Here is a 16,013-nt window from a genome sequence, read left to right on the forward strand (position 1 = left end):
GATGGAGATAATGGAGAAAAAATAACCTAAAAAAGATTATGTGAACATTATCTTGGTTGGTTCTGTTCACATATTGCTTTTTTAGATTATAAATAACCTAGATTAGTTATTTACATTATATATATTATATAAATATATCATATAAATACATTCTATAAATATATTCTACTTTATATATTATATATTATCTATTTAGATTATATCTAATCTTAATATATAATATACCATATTTAATATATAATATATAACATACCATAATTATATTATATGTAGTATATAATATTATAATTATATGCATTATATATTATATATTTCAATTACATATATAATCATATATATATGTAATTTATAATATATAATATATATATTATATATATTTAATTTTATCTATTAGATATTTTAATGTATAATTTTATATATTATATATTTTGATTATAAAATATATAATAGTATTATATAATTATATATTTATTATCATATTATAACTATATATATTATATATTATCTATTTAGATTATATCTAATCTAAATATATAATATACCATATTTAATATATAATAATCATATATAACATACCATAATTATATGTATTATATAACATTATAATTATATGCATTATATACTATATAATTCAATTACATATATAATCATAAATACTATATATTTTAATATATAATTTTATCTATTAAATATTTTAATATATAATTTTATCTATTATGTATTTTTATTATAAAATATATAATAGTATTATATAATTATATATTTCATATCATGTTATACTTATATATATTATATATTTCGATTATATAGCTAATATATATTTATATAATATATATGATCTAAATAAATCACCTAGATTATTTATAATCTAAAAAAGCAATATGTGAAGAGAACCAAATTAAAATAAATACTGGAAAGCCTCGAAATTATCCCCACACTCTTTGAGGAGAATAGAAAATAAATATCAATATTTGCAAAAATGCAGCTCAGCTGAGGTGAATGGTGAAACAATTTAATCCACAATCAGAGCAGCTACAGCTCCAGTAGCTACAGACACCCCCTGCTCACAGAAATCACAGCAACTGAACCAGGAGCTGAAAATCTCTGCTGAAAGCTAAGATGCCAAGAAACACCATTATCATAGAAAATAATGTCCAGTTTAATTTCAGTAGATCAGTTTGATCAGCAACACACTCAGCTGAGACATGACAGCTTCTTAAAGCCATTTGACATGCCAACCCCCAAATTCCTTTTTCTTGTCAGTTGTGAGGCCTTTCCTCCCCAGCAAAGAATGCAGGAATGTCACCATGCAACCCCTTCAAAATCAGATTAGAGGATTCTTTTTAAAAATCAGCTGTAACTCCATTTAAATGCCTGTATCAACAGTGGGCCAGTTCTCATCTCTCTCTGGGCTCTCACAATGCTGGGTTTAATTTCAGTACAAATATTAATGAACTTGAAGTAAAGCTGTGGAACTTTATTCTGGTTTTATCTCCCAGCCCTATATGAAACTGAAGTTGAGGTGAGGGAACTGCATTAACTGCAGGCCATGAAAAGCAGCCAAGAGAAACACAACATGCACTGCCTGTACAAAACCTTAGTTGTGAGTATCCACTTTCCACACAAGTCAAGAGGATGTAAACCTACATGGATTTTGTCATCAGAAGCTTGTGTTTGATGACAGATTTAATGCATTTACAACAGTGACATGCCTGTTTCATGGAAGTTATGCCAGAAATTCTGCAGGCTACAGGAGCCAGGCCAGAGCAGACAAGAGTCCCATTGTGGGTGCTGAGAGATCAGGGCAAAGCACACATCTCCCAACAAAACACACCTCCCGTATTTCCATACCTCATGATGGAATTTATGAAGAGGTATGTTCTTCTGAAGAGAATTAAATCCTCCACACAACACTGAGGATTACACACAGCAATTCCTCTGCTTTCCTTAAAGCTGGGCCATGTTTTCAGCGACTGTTCCTTACCTGGGACTTTCTGCAGTCTCAGAGTTCAAAATAATTAAAAAATACTGCAGTGTCATCATTAGTTAACATGTTTTATGGAGTTAAATTAGCAGCAAAGGCAGAAACCAAGGAGTTTATCCTGTATGATTAAGTTTCACTGGAAGGCTGACACAGTGACCTCACAGAGCTTCTGGCTGTACAGTTACTACTTAGTCAGAGACTTAACCTCTTACCCCAGAGAATGCAGGGTCATGTGCAGTTAACACTTCATATTTATACATTTTATAAATTAATATCTCTTATAAATCAGCTATTTAATAGATATATATATCTATATATCTATATCTATATATATCTATATCTATATATACATATATATATGTATGTATGTCATAATACAACACTACATGAATGACACTCAAATGCTGAGATGTTTAAGGTTAAAAAAAGTACATTTATTTCTGGACCTTGATATTTATAGAATTCCAAAAGTGACCATGGATTGGAGGATGGAATTGCCACCTCTCTAACCAGACTGGTCAAACTAACATTCCATCAATTCCCTCCTCTTCTAGAAAGGAATGCAAAACAATCATTATTTACATGAAATGTACGTGAGAAACTCCATTCCAAAATTGTAAACATTAGAAGGCTTAGAAGAACTTTAGAAGAACAGGGTGACATCTCTATATCCATTTATAAATTTTATGCTGTGGTCCAGTAAATGAGCTTTAAGTTCTCTTGCTACATCATTAAAAAACAGAATAAACCCTAAAACCCAGACTGTGGTATCACTTCCTACACAGAGCTTCTTTAGGGCTACATCACCTTTCTGCTATTTAACTGCAATATATGATTTAAACAATTACTCCTCAGTCCTTTTCTCTAAGGACTGAAGTTTTCAATCATAATGTCTGCATTTTTCCTTTAAGATCTTGACACTGATTATATAATATGAAATAAGAATCACTGAAATGGTATTAAAGCAATACAAAACCCCTGTTGTTTTCCCACAGAACACTTGCACGTGCACCTTTATTTCCTGCTGCCCTTTTCTCCCAATCCCAGATGAAATAAAGCACTGAAACCACATGAATTTTTAACATCTAACTCCTAACTGCTTTCCAGGTTTATTAGGCCACTGTTGAAAATTCTTTGCTCAAAATTAGTAAACAGAATGAAGAATTGTTTAGGGAGAAGAGAGTGTAACATCAGCTGAGAAGCCAGGCTGGGGTTTGCAGCAACAAGATGAATTTCTTCTTTCTGAAACTCGTGGTATCTTTATCAGCACAATGAGAACAAAAATTGTAACACTAACCTAAAATGCAGAGGATTCCATCAGGCTGAGATTTGCTGCTCTGTGTCAAAATACTCTGAATATTTCGGAGGCGGCTGCAGCTGCAAAAAAAAAAAAAAAAAAGAGAATTTGTCCTCAAGGTCACTGCTGTGAAATGTCAAACTGGGAGGCTGAAGAGCTGAGCCAGCTTTGTTTTCTTTGTTACTGAAAGTAAATGGACACACTTCAATTTGGGTTGTTTTTTTTTTTTTTCCCTTGAGATATGGACCTTAAATCAAGCCATTCCTGAATATTTTTGCCCACTAAAAGATGAAGCCCACAGCACTGAGAGAAGACAGGAATTTTAACTATTCCTTAAATTCATGAGCTCTGGTAATCTCCAACCTGGCAAAAATTGCTGCTCAGGTTTGCTCTCACCTGGCCAGCAGAAATTCCCTTTTCTATCAGAGAAGAAAAAGCAAAGTAACATCAGAAGGGGCCAGGGGTACACCAATATCCCACCAACAGTTTGGAAAAAGGTTTGGGAAAAATTTTGGTAAAAAGTTTTGGCACCTCCAGCACCATCAGGACAATCATTATGGTTGGAAAAGACCTCCAAGATCATCAATTCAAATATTCAAAAGAGAAATGAAACAATGCCAAGTATTGCTGAGGTTTTTTACCATCAAAATTAGTCATTTATTACACAAATTTTAATTCACCTGTCCAATATTTATCTTTAAACCAGGCAAAAATTCCATCTGCAACAGCCAGATTTTTTATAATCAAGGTGAAAAGTTCATTTTATAAATTTTAATTCAGTTGCCCAATATGCATCTTTCAGCTACAACAGCCACACAGAGAGCAACACAATTTGTGCTTCCAGGCAACATTCTGGGAGTTTGTTTAAACACAGATAAAAGACAAGAAATTTCACTGTTGATATTACTGAATGGGATTTCTTGTTTATAGACTTGTTTATATGAGCTGTTCAGCTCCAGGAAACAAATGTCTCTCACAGAAACACTCAAACAGAGCTAAATTTATGAGCAGTTCAAACAAACAATAAAGTAAGGTCAAATATTTCTATTTTCAGCATTATTTTAGCCAAGTAAAAAAGTAAATAGGTCTTTTCAGCAACAGTACAATTATTATGCTCTACTTTTTCTGAAAGAAGGAATGCACATGAAAGGTTTCCATTATGGCAAATCTAAGTGAAATTCAAACATCAGTGATAAAGGATAAGTGATAAGCACAATGTCACTGCAGTCCCCAGCATTTGTTTTATTCCTTTTTAGGTCAAATGTTTCAGTTCTGAATCCCTCAATTGTTCTTTTTATCTGGAATATTTCAATTTATATTGGATGGATGGATGGATGGATGGATGGATGGATGGATGGATGGATGGATGGATGATGGATGGATGGATGGCTGGATGGATGGATGGATGGATGGATGGATGGATGGATGGATGGATGGATGATGGATGGATGGATGATGGATGGATGATGGATGGATGGATGGATGGATGGATGGATGGATGGATGGATGGATGGATGGATGGATGGATGATGGATGGATGGATGATGGATGGATGATGGATGGATGATGGATGGATGGATGGATGGATGGATGGATGGATGGATGGATGGATGGATGGATGGATGGATGATGGATGGATGATGGATGGATGATGGATGGATGGATGGATGGATGGATGGATGGATGGATGGATGGATGGATGATGGATGGATGGATGATGGATGGATGGATGGATGATGGATGGATGATGGATGGATGGATGGATGGATGGATGGATGATGGATGGATGGATGGATGATGGATGGATGGATGGATGGATGGATGGATGGATGGATGGATGGATGGATGGATGATGGATGGATGATGGATGGATGATGGATGGATGGATGGATGGATGGATGGATGGATGATGGATGGATGGATGGATGGATGATGGATGGATGGATGGATGGATGGATGGATGGATGGATGGATGGATGATGGATGGATGGATGGATGGATGGATGGATGGATGGATGGATGATGGATGGATGGATGGATGGATGGATGGATGGATGGATGGATGGATGATGGATGGATGGATGGAGGATGGATGGATGATGGATGGATGGATGGATGGATGGATGATGGATGGATGGATGGATGGATGGATGATGGATGGATGGATGGATGGATGGATGGATGGATGGATGGATGGATGATGGATGGATGGATGGATGGATGGATGGATGGATGGATGGATGATGGATGGATGGATGATGGATGGATGATGGATGGATGATGGATGGATGGATGATGGATGGATGATGGATGGATGATGGATGGATGGATGGATGGATGGATGGATGGATGGATGGATGGATGGATGGATGGATGGATGATGGATGGATGATGGATGGATGATGGATGGATGGATGGATGGATGGATGGATGGATGGATGGATGGATGGATGGATGGATGATGGATGGATGGATGATGGATGGATGGATGGATGATGGATGGATGATGGATGGATGGATGGATGGATGGATGGATGATGGATGGATGGATGGATGATGGATGGATGGATGGATGGATGGATGGATGGATGGATGGATGGATGGATGGATGGATGATGGATGGATGATGGATGGATGATGGATGGATGGATGGATGGATGGATGGATGGATGATGGATGGATGGATGGATGGATGATGGATGGATGGATGGATGGATGGATGGATGGATGGATGGATGGATGATGGATGGATGGATGGATGGATGGATGGATGGATGGATGGATGATGGATGGATGGATGGATGGATGGATGGATGGATGGATGGATGGATGGATGATGGATGGATGGATGGAGGATGGATGGATGATGGATGGATGGATGGATGGATGGATGATGGATGGATGGATGGATGGATGGATGATGGATGGATGGATGGATGGATGGATGGATGGATGGATGGATGGATGATGGATGGATGGATGGATGGATGATGGATGGATGGATGGATGGATGATGGATGGATGGATGGATGGATGGATGGATGGATGATGGATGGATGGATGATGGATGGATGATGGATGGATGGATGATGGATGATGGATGATGGATGGATGGATGGATGGATGATGGATGGATGGATGGATGGATGGATGGATGGATGGATGGATGGATGGATGGATGGATGGATGATGGATGGGTGGAATGGATGATGGATGGATGGATGGATGGATGGATGGATGGATGGATGGATGGATGGATGGATGGATGATGGATGATGGATGATGGATGGATGATGGATGGATGGATGGATGGATGATGGATGATGGATGATGGATGGATGATAGATGGATGGATGGATGGATGGATGGATGGATGGATGGATGGATGGATGGATGGATGGATGGATGATGGATGGATGGATGGATGGATGGATGGATGGAATTGATGGAGGGATGGAGGGATGGGTGGATGGATGGATGGATGGATGGATGGATGGATGGATGGATGGATGGATGGATGGATGGATGGATGATGGATGGATGGATGGATGGATGGATGGATGGATGGATGGATGGATGGATGGATGGATGGATGGATGATGGATGGAATTGATGGAGGGATGGAGGGATGGGTGGATGGATGGATGGATGGATGGATGGATGGATGGATGGATGGATGGATGGATGATGGATGGATGATGGATGGATGGATGGATGGATGGATGGATGGATGGATGGATGATGGATGGATGGATGGAGGATGGATGGATGGATGGATGGATGGATGGATGGATGGATGGATGGATGGATGGATGGATGGAATTGATGGAGGGATGGATGGATGGATGGATGGATGGATGGATGGATGGATGGATGGATGGATGGATGGATATTTTGATCCACTCCTAGATATGGAAACAGAAATTAAAGCCACTGATGACAGCAAAGACTTAATCACGTACAATCAGATGTTTGCCCACACGGGTGATGCCAGGAAATCCACAATGAACTTTATGCTGCACATTTAAACAAGTCCTAATTAGTCATTCTTTCAAACCTCACCTAAACCTGAATCTCACAGCTACACAAAATTATTTTTTATCTTATTCTGGCAAATTTCCATCCCATCATTAAACAGGAGCCCAGAGCAGCTGGCTGACAGATGATTCACTCCAAGCTATTCAGAGCTCATCTTTTTATACTTCCCATATCACGAGATAAAGAGCAGAAAAAAAAAATCCCCAGACTCTTCACTGTGGGCACAAATTGGACTTATTTCATTTGTTGGTATGGAAACAGCAACACAAATTACACAAGCCCACAGTTATTTGAGGAGCAGCTGCAGGATTGCTGGAGCCTCTGTGAAAAAAAAAAACCAAAAACATGAAAGCAACTTTTTGTACAAAGCTGTCCATAAGTGAAATCCTTCTCAAAATGCTTCTTGACCTGCCTGCAAAGGAATTATTTCCATGATTTCTGAAAGGATCTGAAGGACAAATTGAAAGGAGAAGTATGTCCAAGGCCTTCTGCACTGACACAGCAAGCAGCTCCCTGAGTGATTTTTAATAAAACATTTTCCATATCAGAGGATGCATGTTCCTGTTCCTGCTCAAAGTGAGGAAAGAAAGAAACAGTCAACAGGAAAAAATGCTGAAGGCACACGAAGGAGATTTTCCTTCAGCTCCTCAAAACCAAGATGCAATTATTCTTTTGCTACTCATGTCAACAGTGAAGGCAAACTTAATTCTCCAGACAAAAACAGGTTTTTAAGGACCTGTAACATTTTTAGAACTTCTTATGCATTATAAACAGAGCAGCAACACACACCTTGATTTTCTCACCATTTCTCCCCCTACCTGTACTGATCACTTATAGAAAAATGGTTAGAACTCAATTTGACAAAAAACAACTATGGAAACTCATGGGGAAAGACTTCTTCCATTTTATTAAAAAGCATTACCTATGAAACAAGGTTAGCTATTCCTAAGATATTTAAATTTTAATTTCAAAGGCTCCCACACAAGAGTGACCCAAAAAAACACATTTATCATTTAAAAGAAGTAGTGCTATGGGCCTGTACAAGAAGACCAGAGCAGAGAAAGCAAAATAAATGAGGTTTTTGTCTTCTTGAGCTCTGGGGAAGCATTTTCTGATCAGTTCAAGTGCTGAGCAGAAAAAGGGAAGAAGAATTGGGGGAGGAGAATCCTCACAGATTGGGCATTTCCTTCCTTATTTTAGCTTTTTAGGTTAGCAATTTTACTCCCCTCAAATTACATTCATTATTTTTCAAATAAATTATAACTTTGGTGCAGCTCTTAAAAATACTTAAAGATCTCAGATTAAGCTGCTAACACATTTCTGCCAGGTAAATCTGCATGTCAGTGCTGTGTGTCATGACATAAAATGTGTAATTTGCACAGAGCAAATTATACATTCATTATTTCACAGTAAGATGTTATGTCCAATAAAGATATTTCTTTCATTCTTAATATTAAACAGACATTTAGCAGAATAATTTTCCTTGCCTTATTTAAGAAGTGAGAGAATGAGAGAATTCTTTGAAAAAGGTCCTTCACAGAAAAATTTTCAATGTCATTTCAAGTGTGGATAAATCATTATATTCAAAGGCTGACACTAAACACAGAAGAGCTGTGTGCCTGAAGAAAGATGCCATTCAGAAATAGGGAAGAGAATAATTAGAATTCTTACAACATGCTTTGAAACAATACAGGCTGAACTGTGTATAAAGTCAGAGTGGGGAAAATAAAGGCATTTTCTTGGATTTCACATTAAACAGTCATCTGCCAAAAACAAAAAGACTGTCCTGGGAACAAAAATCCATGACTTTTCCCATCTCCAAAACAAGCACTCCTTTTCATTTTGCTCCAGCAGCACAAATTCAAAAGGAAACAACCTCCACACCAACCTGTGGGCCTTGGGATGCTTCCCTGGAAGTTGTGGCTCTGGATCCACCATCTACATAACCACAGTTAAACCTAAAGAACCTGCTGCTGAAAAAACCAAAAATATAGGTGTGTTTGCAAACATGGTCCTAAGGAAGCTCCAAAATCCTGGGTTCCAACAAGCTTTGGGCAAGACAAGAGCTGGAAGTTATTTATGCACCTATGAGGCAACTTCTGGAGCAGGTAAGAAGTTGAAATAGGTGAAGTGGGAATTTTTGCACCATTTTTGAGCAGAAGCTGGGATTTCTCTGTGGGTTTAAGGCAGGATAAAATCTCCTGGCTCTGCAAGGGACAGTCTCAGCCTCCTCACCCCCTTTGTGTCTGCACTAACGATCTGGAAGCCATGTGTCAGGTCAGATCAGCTTATGGATCCAAACAACCTGCAGCCCAGGAATTAAAAAGAAAATAATGCTTTCAAACAGCAGCAAGCTGACCTGACTGCTGATTGAGGCAGGTCAAAAAGCAAAGCCACATTTTGGGGTGACAGCTGGCAATAAAGTGTGCTTGGGCCAATTAAGGAACTGTACCTTGAGGTACTTGATATTCCACTAATCTTGGACTAGATCCAGAAGAAAAAAAGGGGGAGATAATTGACAATCATTAACTTCTAAGAATTAGTGCTCATCTGTTCACGTCTTCACACTAATTATGCAAAGTAGCTCGCTTTACAACAGGCAGCCTGTCACAGCTTGGTAACAGCCACGGCGCTGCAAGGCACGTCTGTTGGCAAATAAAGAGAATATTAACAACTGTGCCTTTCTCAATCACAAAGAACAAATCCATTTCCTCAAGAAAGCCACATGGTGCTTGAATTTCCATCTTGTTTCTTCTCCCACAATGCTTTTTCCCCTGGCTGCTGGCTGGATTTAACCTGAGTGCAAGCTGCATTTTCTTGACGTGGTAATCCAGAACTGAGGCAGCACCACCAGCATTGATCCCTGTTGGAATCCTGGATGCTGAGAATTTTAAATTTCTGTGCTGAAAGGCACAGACCCACAAGAAAATATTCTATTTGACCTAAGGCCGTGGAGAAGGTTTCCAAAATTGACTGATAGCACTGGGATTCTGGGTGTGTAATTTGATTAGAAGTGTGTAATAGATAATATAACATAGAAGTGTGTAATATATAATATATACTTAATATACAATATATAATATATATAATACAATATATAATAAATAATGTATAATGTATAAAACATAATATATAATATATAACATATAATATATAAAATATATGATATATAATATATTATAAATAATACATTATATATGATATATAATATATAATATATAATATATAATATTATATATATAATATATAATATATAATATATAATATATAATATATAATATATAATATATAATATATAATATATAATATATAATATATAATATATAATATATAATATATAATATATAATACCAGGGTGGAAAACTTGGAGTTTCAAGTTTTAGAATACAGTAATATATATATAAAAAACAAGATGGAGGTTTTAGGGCGGTGGCTGCTTGTTCTTCTTCACCTTCTCCATGGGTTTGGGTGATATTTTGTAATTGGACAGAAAAATCCACGTTGTCAGACATGAGTGCTTAGTTATTGGGTTAAAAACCAAAATAATTTAGGTGTCATTTCTTAATTAGATAATTTAGCCTTAAAACACCTTGTAACAAAAGACAGAGAGCCATTTTATGCCTTGTTAGATGAATGCTGTAGAACTCAGGACTTGTAATATAAATAAGAAATAATAAAGATCTAAACCTGAACACAAAACACCATCTCAAGTGCCTTCAGCCCCACCTTGACAGAGGCAGAAAAAGAAGCTGAGAATCCCCAGATTGGGATTCCTGGTGGATTCCCAATTCCCAGAGGATTCCCAGAGCCTGGCAGGGCTGGATTCCCAAATTCCCAGAGGATTCTCAAAGGATTCCCAATTCCCAGTGATTTCCCAGTTCCCAGAGGATTCCCAATTCCCAGAGGATTCCCAAAGTATTCCCAATTCCCAGTGATTTCCCAGTTCCCCGAGGATTCCCAGTTCCCACTGGATTCCCAATTCCCAGTGGATTCCCAATTCCCAGAGGATTCCCAGAGCCTGGCAGGGCTGGATTCCCAAATTCCCAGAGGACTCCCAAAGGATTCCCAATTCCCAGTGATTTCCCAGTTCCCCGAGGATTCCCAGTTCCCACTGGATTCCCAATTCCCAGTGAATTCCCAATTCCTGGTGGATTCCCACAGCCTGGCAGGGCTGGATTCCCAATTCCTGGTGGATTCCCAATTCCCAGAGGATTCCCACAGCCTGGCAGGGCTGGATTCCCGAATTCCCAGAGGATTCCCAAAGGATTCCCAATTCCCAGTGATTTCCCAGTTCCCCGAGGATTCCCAGTTCCCACTGGATTCCCAGTTCCCAGTGAATTCCCAATTCCCAGAGGATTCCACAGCCTGGCAGGGGTGGATTCCCAATTCCCAGAGGATTCTCAGAGCCTGGCAGGGCTGGATTCCCAATTCCCAGTGGATTCCCAATTCCCAGAGGATTCCCACAGCCTGGCAGGGCTGGATTCCCAATTCCCAGAGGATTCCCAGAGCCTGGCAGGGCTGGATTCCCAAATTCCCAGAGGACTCCCAAAGGATTCCCAATTCCCAGTGATTTCCCAGTTCCCCAGGATTCCCAGTTCCCACTGGATTCCCAATTCCCAGTGAATTCCCAATTCCTGGTGGATTCCCACAGCCTGGCAGGGCTGGATTCCCAATTCCCGGTGGATTCCCACAGCCTGGCAGGGCTGGATTCCCAATTCCTGGTGGATTCCCAATTCCCAGAGGATTCCCACAGCCTGGCAGGTTGCAGCTGTGTTTCACTGTGCCCAATTCAGCTGACAAAGGCTGAAATTCCGCTGCTTTCCCCGCGTTTCACCTCCTCTTGGCAGATGTTTTGCTCCTCCCCCACAAAGGCTTGGCAGCCCTAAAAAGCCCCACGTGGCCGAGGCTGGATGGAAGCCAGGGAAAATCAGAGATATCCCCACATCAGGAGAAATCCTCACCTTGAATAGATCCCACCAAAGTCAATGGTTTTACCATTAACAGCCAAATTTACCATAAATAAATAAATAAATAAAATAGAATGATAAATTACATTTTTTTTTCTCCCAAGTCTCAATTCTTGTTAATTCACTGTTGTCAACATCTGTTTCCATTTTAGTCCCTGAAAAATCAAGTTTTTATTTCGAGTCTTTTGTTGACCTGATGATTTCTATCAGAAATGTTTGCTTGTATTAAGAGTCCAGGATTTTCCTGGATTTCCCACAGCCTGACATTATCCCCACCTCACTGTAGCTGTGAAAACAGACACCAGAAGTCAGATTGAGCTAAAGACTCTCAGAATTTCATTGATTTCAAAATAACTCTTTCACCGCTTGGCACTAGTAAAAGGCAACATTCACCCACCTTAAAATATATGTCAATTTTCCACCTATTTTGCAAATTTCTCTACATAGGGAGAGAAATTTGCTTAAGGATCTTGATTATAAATAGGACATCAAGTAATTTTTTAGGAACAGTGAGAAAAAAAATGGACATAGATAGATCAATTTTAATTTTGTGTGCATTTATAGGATCAAATCCAGAGACCTCAAAGCTCATAGGAACAAGCCTGAATCTCTCCTTACTAAACATGTGGAACTGCCTGATGTCATTCTGCACAATCACAAACTTTTGGAGGATATTTATAAATGATGGGCTGCCCCTCAGCCTTGATGTTCTCTCTGTTTAACAGGCTGAATTACAAACACCATGTCTGTATTTTCATTTTCTTATGCTGCAGCACATTATGGAGAGCATCAACTATTCCCTTCCAAAAAATATTATCAGCTGAGAAAATGGCAATAATTGAAAAAGGTGACAAAGGGCAGCAGCTCCAGGGTGATTATTCTGCCATCATCCACTCTGATTAAAAGGACAGGGCACTGCCTGGCACTTGGGCAGAAATCAAAGCTGATTTTCAGTGCCTCAAGACTAAAATCACCTTCAGGGCTCGTTCCTGGGCCAGAACCTCTGCAGCCACGTGGGCACAAAGCTCCAAATCAGATGCTGAGATGATCACAAAGGGAGAATTCCAGCTGAAAGATCCACACCATAGCTCTGCTCCTCCCCTGGCAAATTTCCCTTCTTCCTCTTTATTCCCATCAAGCAAATGGTTCCACACCCCTCAATTCTCACTGTAGTAGACCCTAAGCATTCTTATTTCCCTGAGGTGGCAGAAAATCATCTATATTCAAGGAATGGGGGTTGCTTCTCTTTTTTTCCTTCAAGCTAAATCAGCTCTCTCTTTGCATTGCTAAAATACAGCACATTCTTTAAAAAAAAAATTAATTCCAGTGCAACTGTGCTCTTACAAAATCCTGAACCTCAGCATAATTACATAAGGAACACACAGGCAACAGAAAAATTTGTTAATCTTTCATCACAGACAAGTCCCCTACAAAAACTGCTTGGGAAACCACAACAACTCTTTGGTCCCGTGCTCCCAAATACCCCACTCATGGAAAAAACAAAAAAAACACATATTTAACCACGATGGGATTAACAACAGAGCAGGAGAATGGTAAGCACAGAGGAAGAGACAACAGAAAAATTAACCCAAGGACTCATTTTGCATTTCCCCACATGGACACATGGTGAGAACTCATCTGTATTATGTTAGCACCATGGATAATGAATAATGAGGATTTGCTTACTCTGTTTTACATAAAGGTAATTCAGATTGGGTGGGTGCAGAGTGCTCTGAAACAGAACAAATCTGCATTAATTTTCTGATGCAGATATTTAAAACAAGCACTTCATAGGATTTTTGTTCAGAAATGGCTGCATTCACAAGGAAAACACTCACTCCCCACCAAACACAGGAAAGATGACATCACCTCCCAAAAACACTTCCCCTTTTTTGGGCAGCACTCCTCTCTTACTTAAGGGATTTTTTTCTTTCTATTTGCAAACCCATTCTTTCCTTGTTACAATGCTGAGGGTCACCAGCTCCCAAGGTGCCACATGGCAGACCAAGACTCTCAAGTATGTGGAAGAACTCCAAGAATTATCTCTGGCCCTTTCTCTAGTCTTTATATAGTCTGAAGAATTTTTCCATTCCTGTTTGGGAGCTTGGGGGTGGCGGGGGAGGGTAACAGATTGTTTTGTTTTAAGTTATTTTTATTAACTGCCTGCTATCTGCTGACTGCCTGGGAAATTTATTGCAAACACTGGCCTCCATCTGGCCTGACAATAAAAAAAAAATTTAAAAAAGAACTGCACAAGAATGAATGTCAAGGAGGAAAAAAAATTAACAGATGACATGACTCCTACAAATGCACCAAATTACAGTTGCTGCTGCATCTCAAAAGCTTGCAGATGTTCAGAGTCTGAATGTTCTCATGACAACTCTAAAACAGGGTCTCAGATTACAAAAATCACTCAGGAAGAGGAAGGCTTGAGTGGAAACCATTTTCTCTTTCAGCATTTTTTTTTAACCATCTTGGCATTTCATTACCCATCATGAATTTTTAGATACTTTACAGCTCTAAAAAAATACCAAGCTCTTTCTAAATAATTAATATTAATTTATTCAGTGAAAAAGATTATTTGAAAAGGTCACTTTTCCTTCTGCCTTATTTTCAATTCAGAAAGGGAGAGAGGGAACATAACCAGCCGTGCTCACGTGTTTCAAGCAAGCAGAACAACCTCCATTTCTCTCTCTCTCTCACAGCAGAGTTCCTCATTTCACTGGCAAATCCTCCAAAAAGTGAAAATGCTTTTGTTCCCTTCTTGTACTTCAGATAAAAAGCTGTTTGGTTTCGTTGTTTGTTTGTTTTTTAATTGAAAATCTCCAGCAAGCACAGAGCCAGGTAGCTTGGCCAAGTGTTTGTCTGCAATTCACGTGCAAGGTCTCCCTTCCCTGATTATCTGGCTTCCCACTGCTGAATACTTCCATGTATTGTGCTGGAACTATTGAAAGCATCAAGCACTTCAGTTCCTGGGTTGTCCTTTGTGGTACCAGAAAACAGAATCATGGAATCATTTTGGCTGGAAAAGCTCTCCAAGACCACCGAGTCCAACTGTTACCCCAGCCCTGCCAAAGCCACCATTAAACCTCGTCACTAAGCACCACAAAAATGGGTTTTAACTGCTTTTCAAATTTCTAGCCACTCCACCACTGCCCTGGGCAGCCTATTCCAGTGCTGGACAATCCTCCCAGCAGAGAAATATTTCTTAATATCCAACCTAAACCTCTCCTGGCACACCTTGAGGCCGTTTCCTCTATTCAAACCATTTAAATAATGGGCTGCAGCATCATACACATGGGTGCACTTTAAGTCTCCAAAAGGAAACAGAGCTCTGGCAACCTAAGGATACCTGAGCTGACACCTGAGCTCCCACAGAGCCAATGCCACCATCTCACATGTCCCCACACCCCAGCTCCTGTCAAGCCCTACCCAACATATTTTCAGAGCTCAGGAAATTTTATTACCTTTGTATCCACAACCCCCCACACAAATACAACCTCTTCTTTCTCTCCATAATCCCTCAGCCCCTCCCAAACCTCAGCTATCCCTACACTAAAATCACTAAAATTCACTTTTCCTGGTTTTTTTTTTTTCTTTTATTGCCAAGATAGCCCATGCTGACCTCTCCCAAACCAGTCCCAGGTTTATCCCCTACAGAAACACAACCCCAAAGCCACTCTGTGCACAGCAGCCCTGCTCCAAGCCCCCTGGGATGTCCTGCTGC

The 16,013-nt window shown here is 39.3% G+C and overlaps 1 protein-coding gene across 1 annotated transcript in view; it reads right to left on the reverse strand.

Moving 5' to 3' along the window:
* Positions 1–16,013, reverse strand: part of DNAAF9 (dynein axonemal assembly factor 9) — an 80,563-nt gene that overhangs the window by 63,746 nt on the left and 804 nt on the right. Inside the window, exon 2 of the mRNA XM_066549162.1 lies at positions 3,282–3,361. Within this exon, the coding sequence (XP_066405259.1) occupies positions 3,282–3,361 (80 nt within the window). The remainder of the gene's footprint in view (positions 1–3,281; positions 3,362–16,013) is intronic.

The sequence above is a fragment of the Molothrus aeneus genome, chromosome 4 (genome assembly GCF_037042795.1).
Source record: "Molothrus aeneus isolate 106 chromosome 4, BPBGC_Maene_1.0, whole genome shotgun sequence".
NCBI lineage: Eukaryota > Metazoa > Chordata > Aves > Passeriformes > Icteridae > Molothrus > Molothrus aeneus.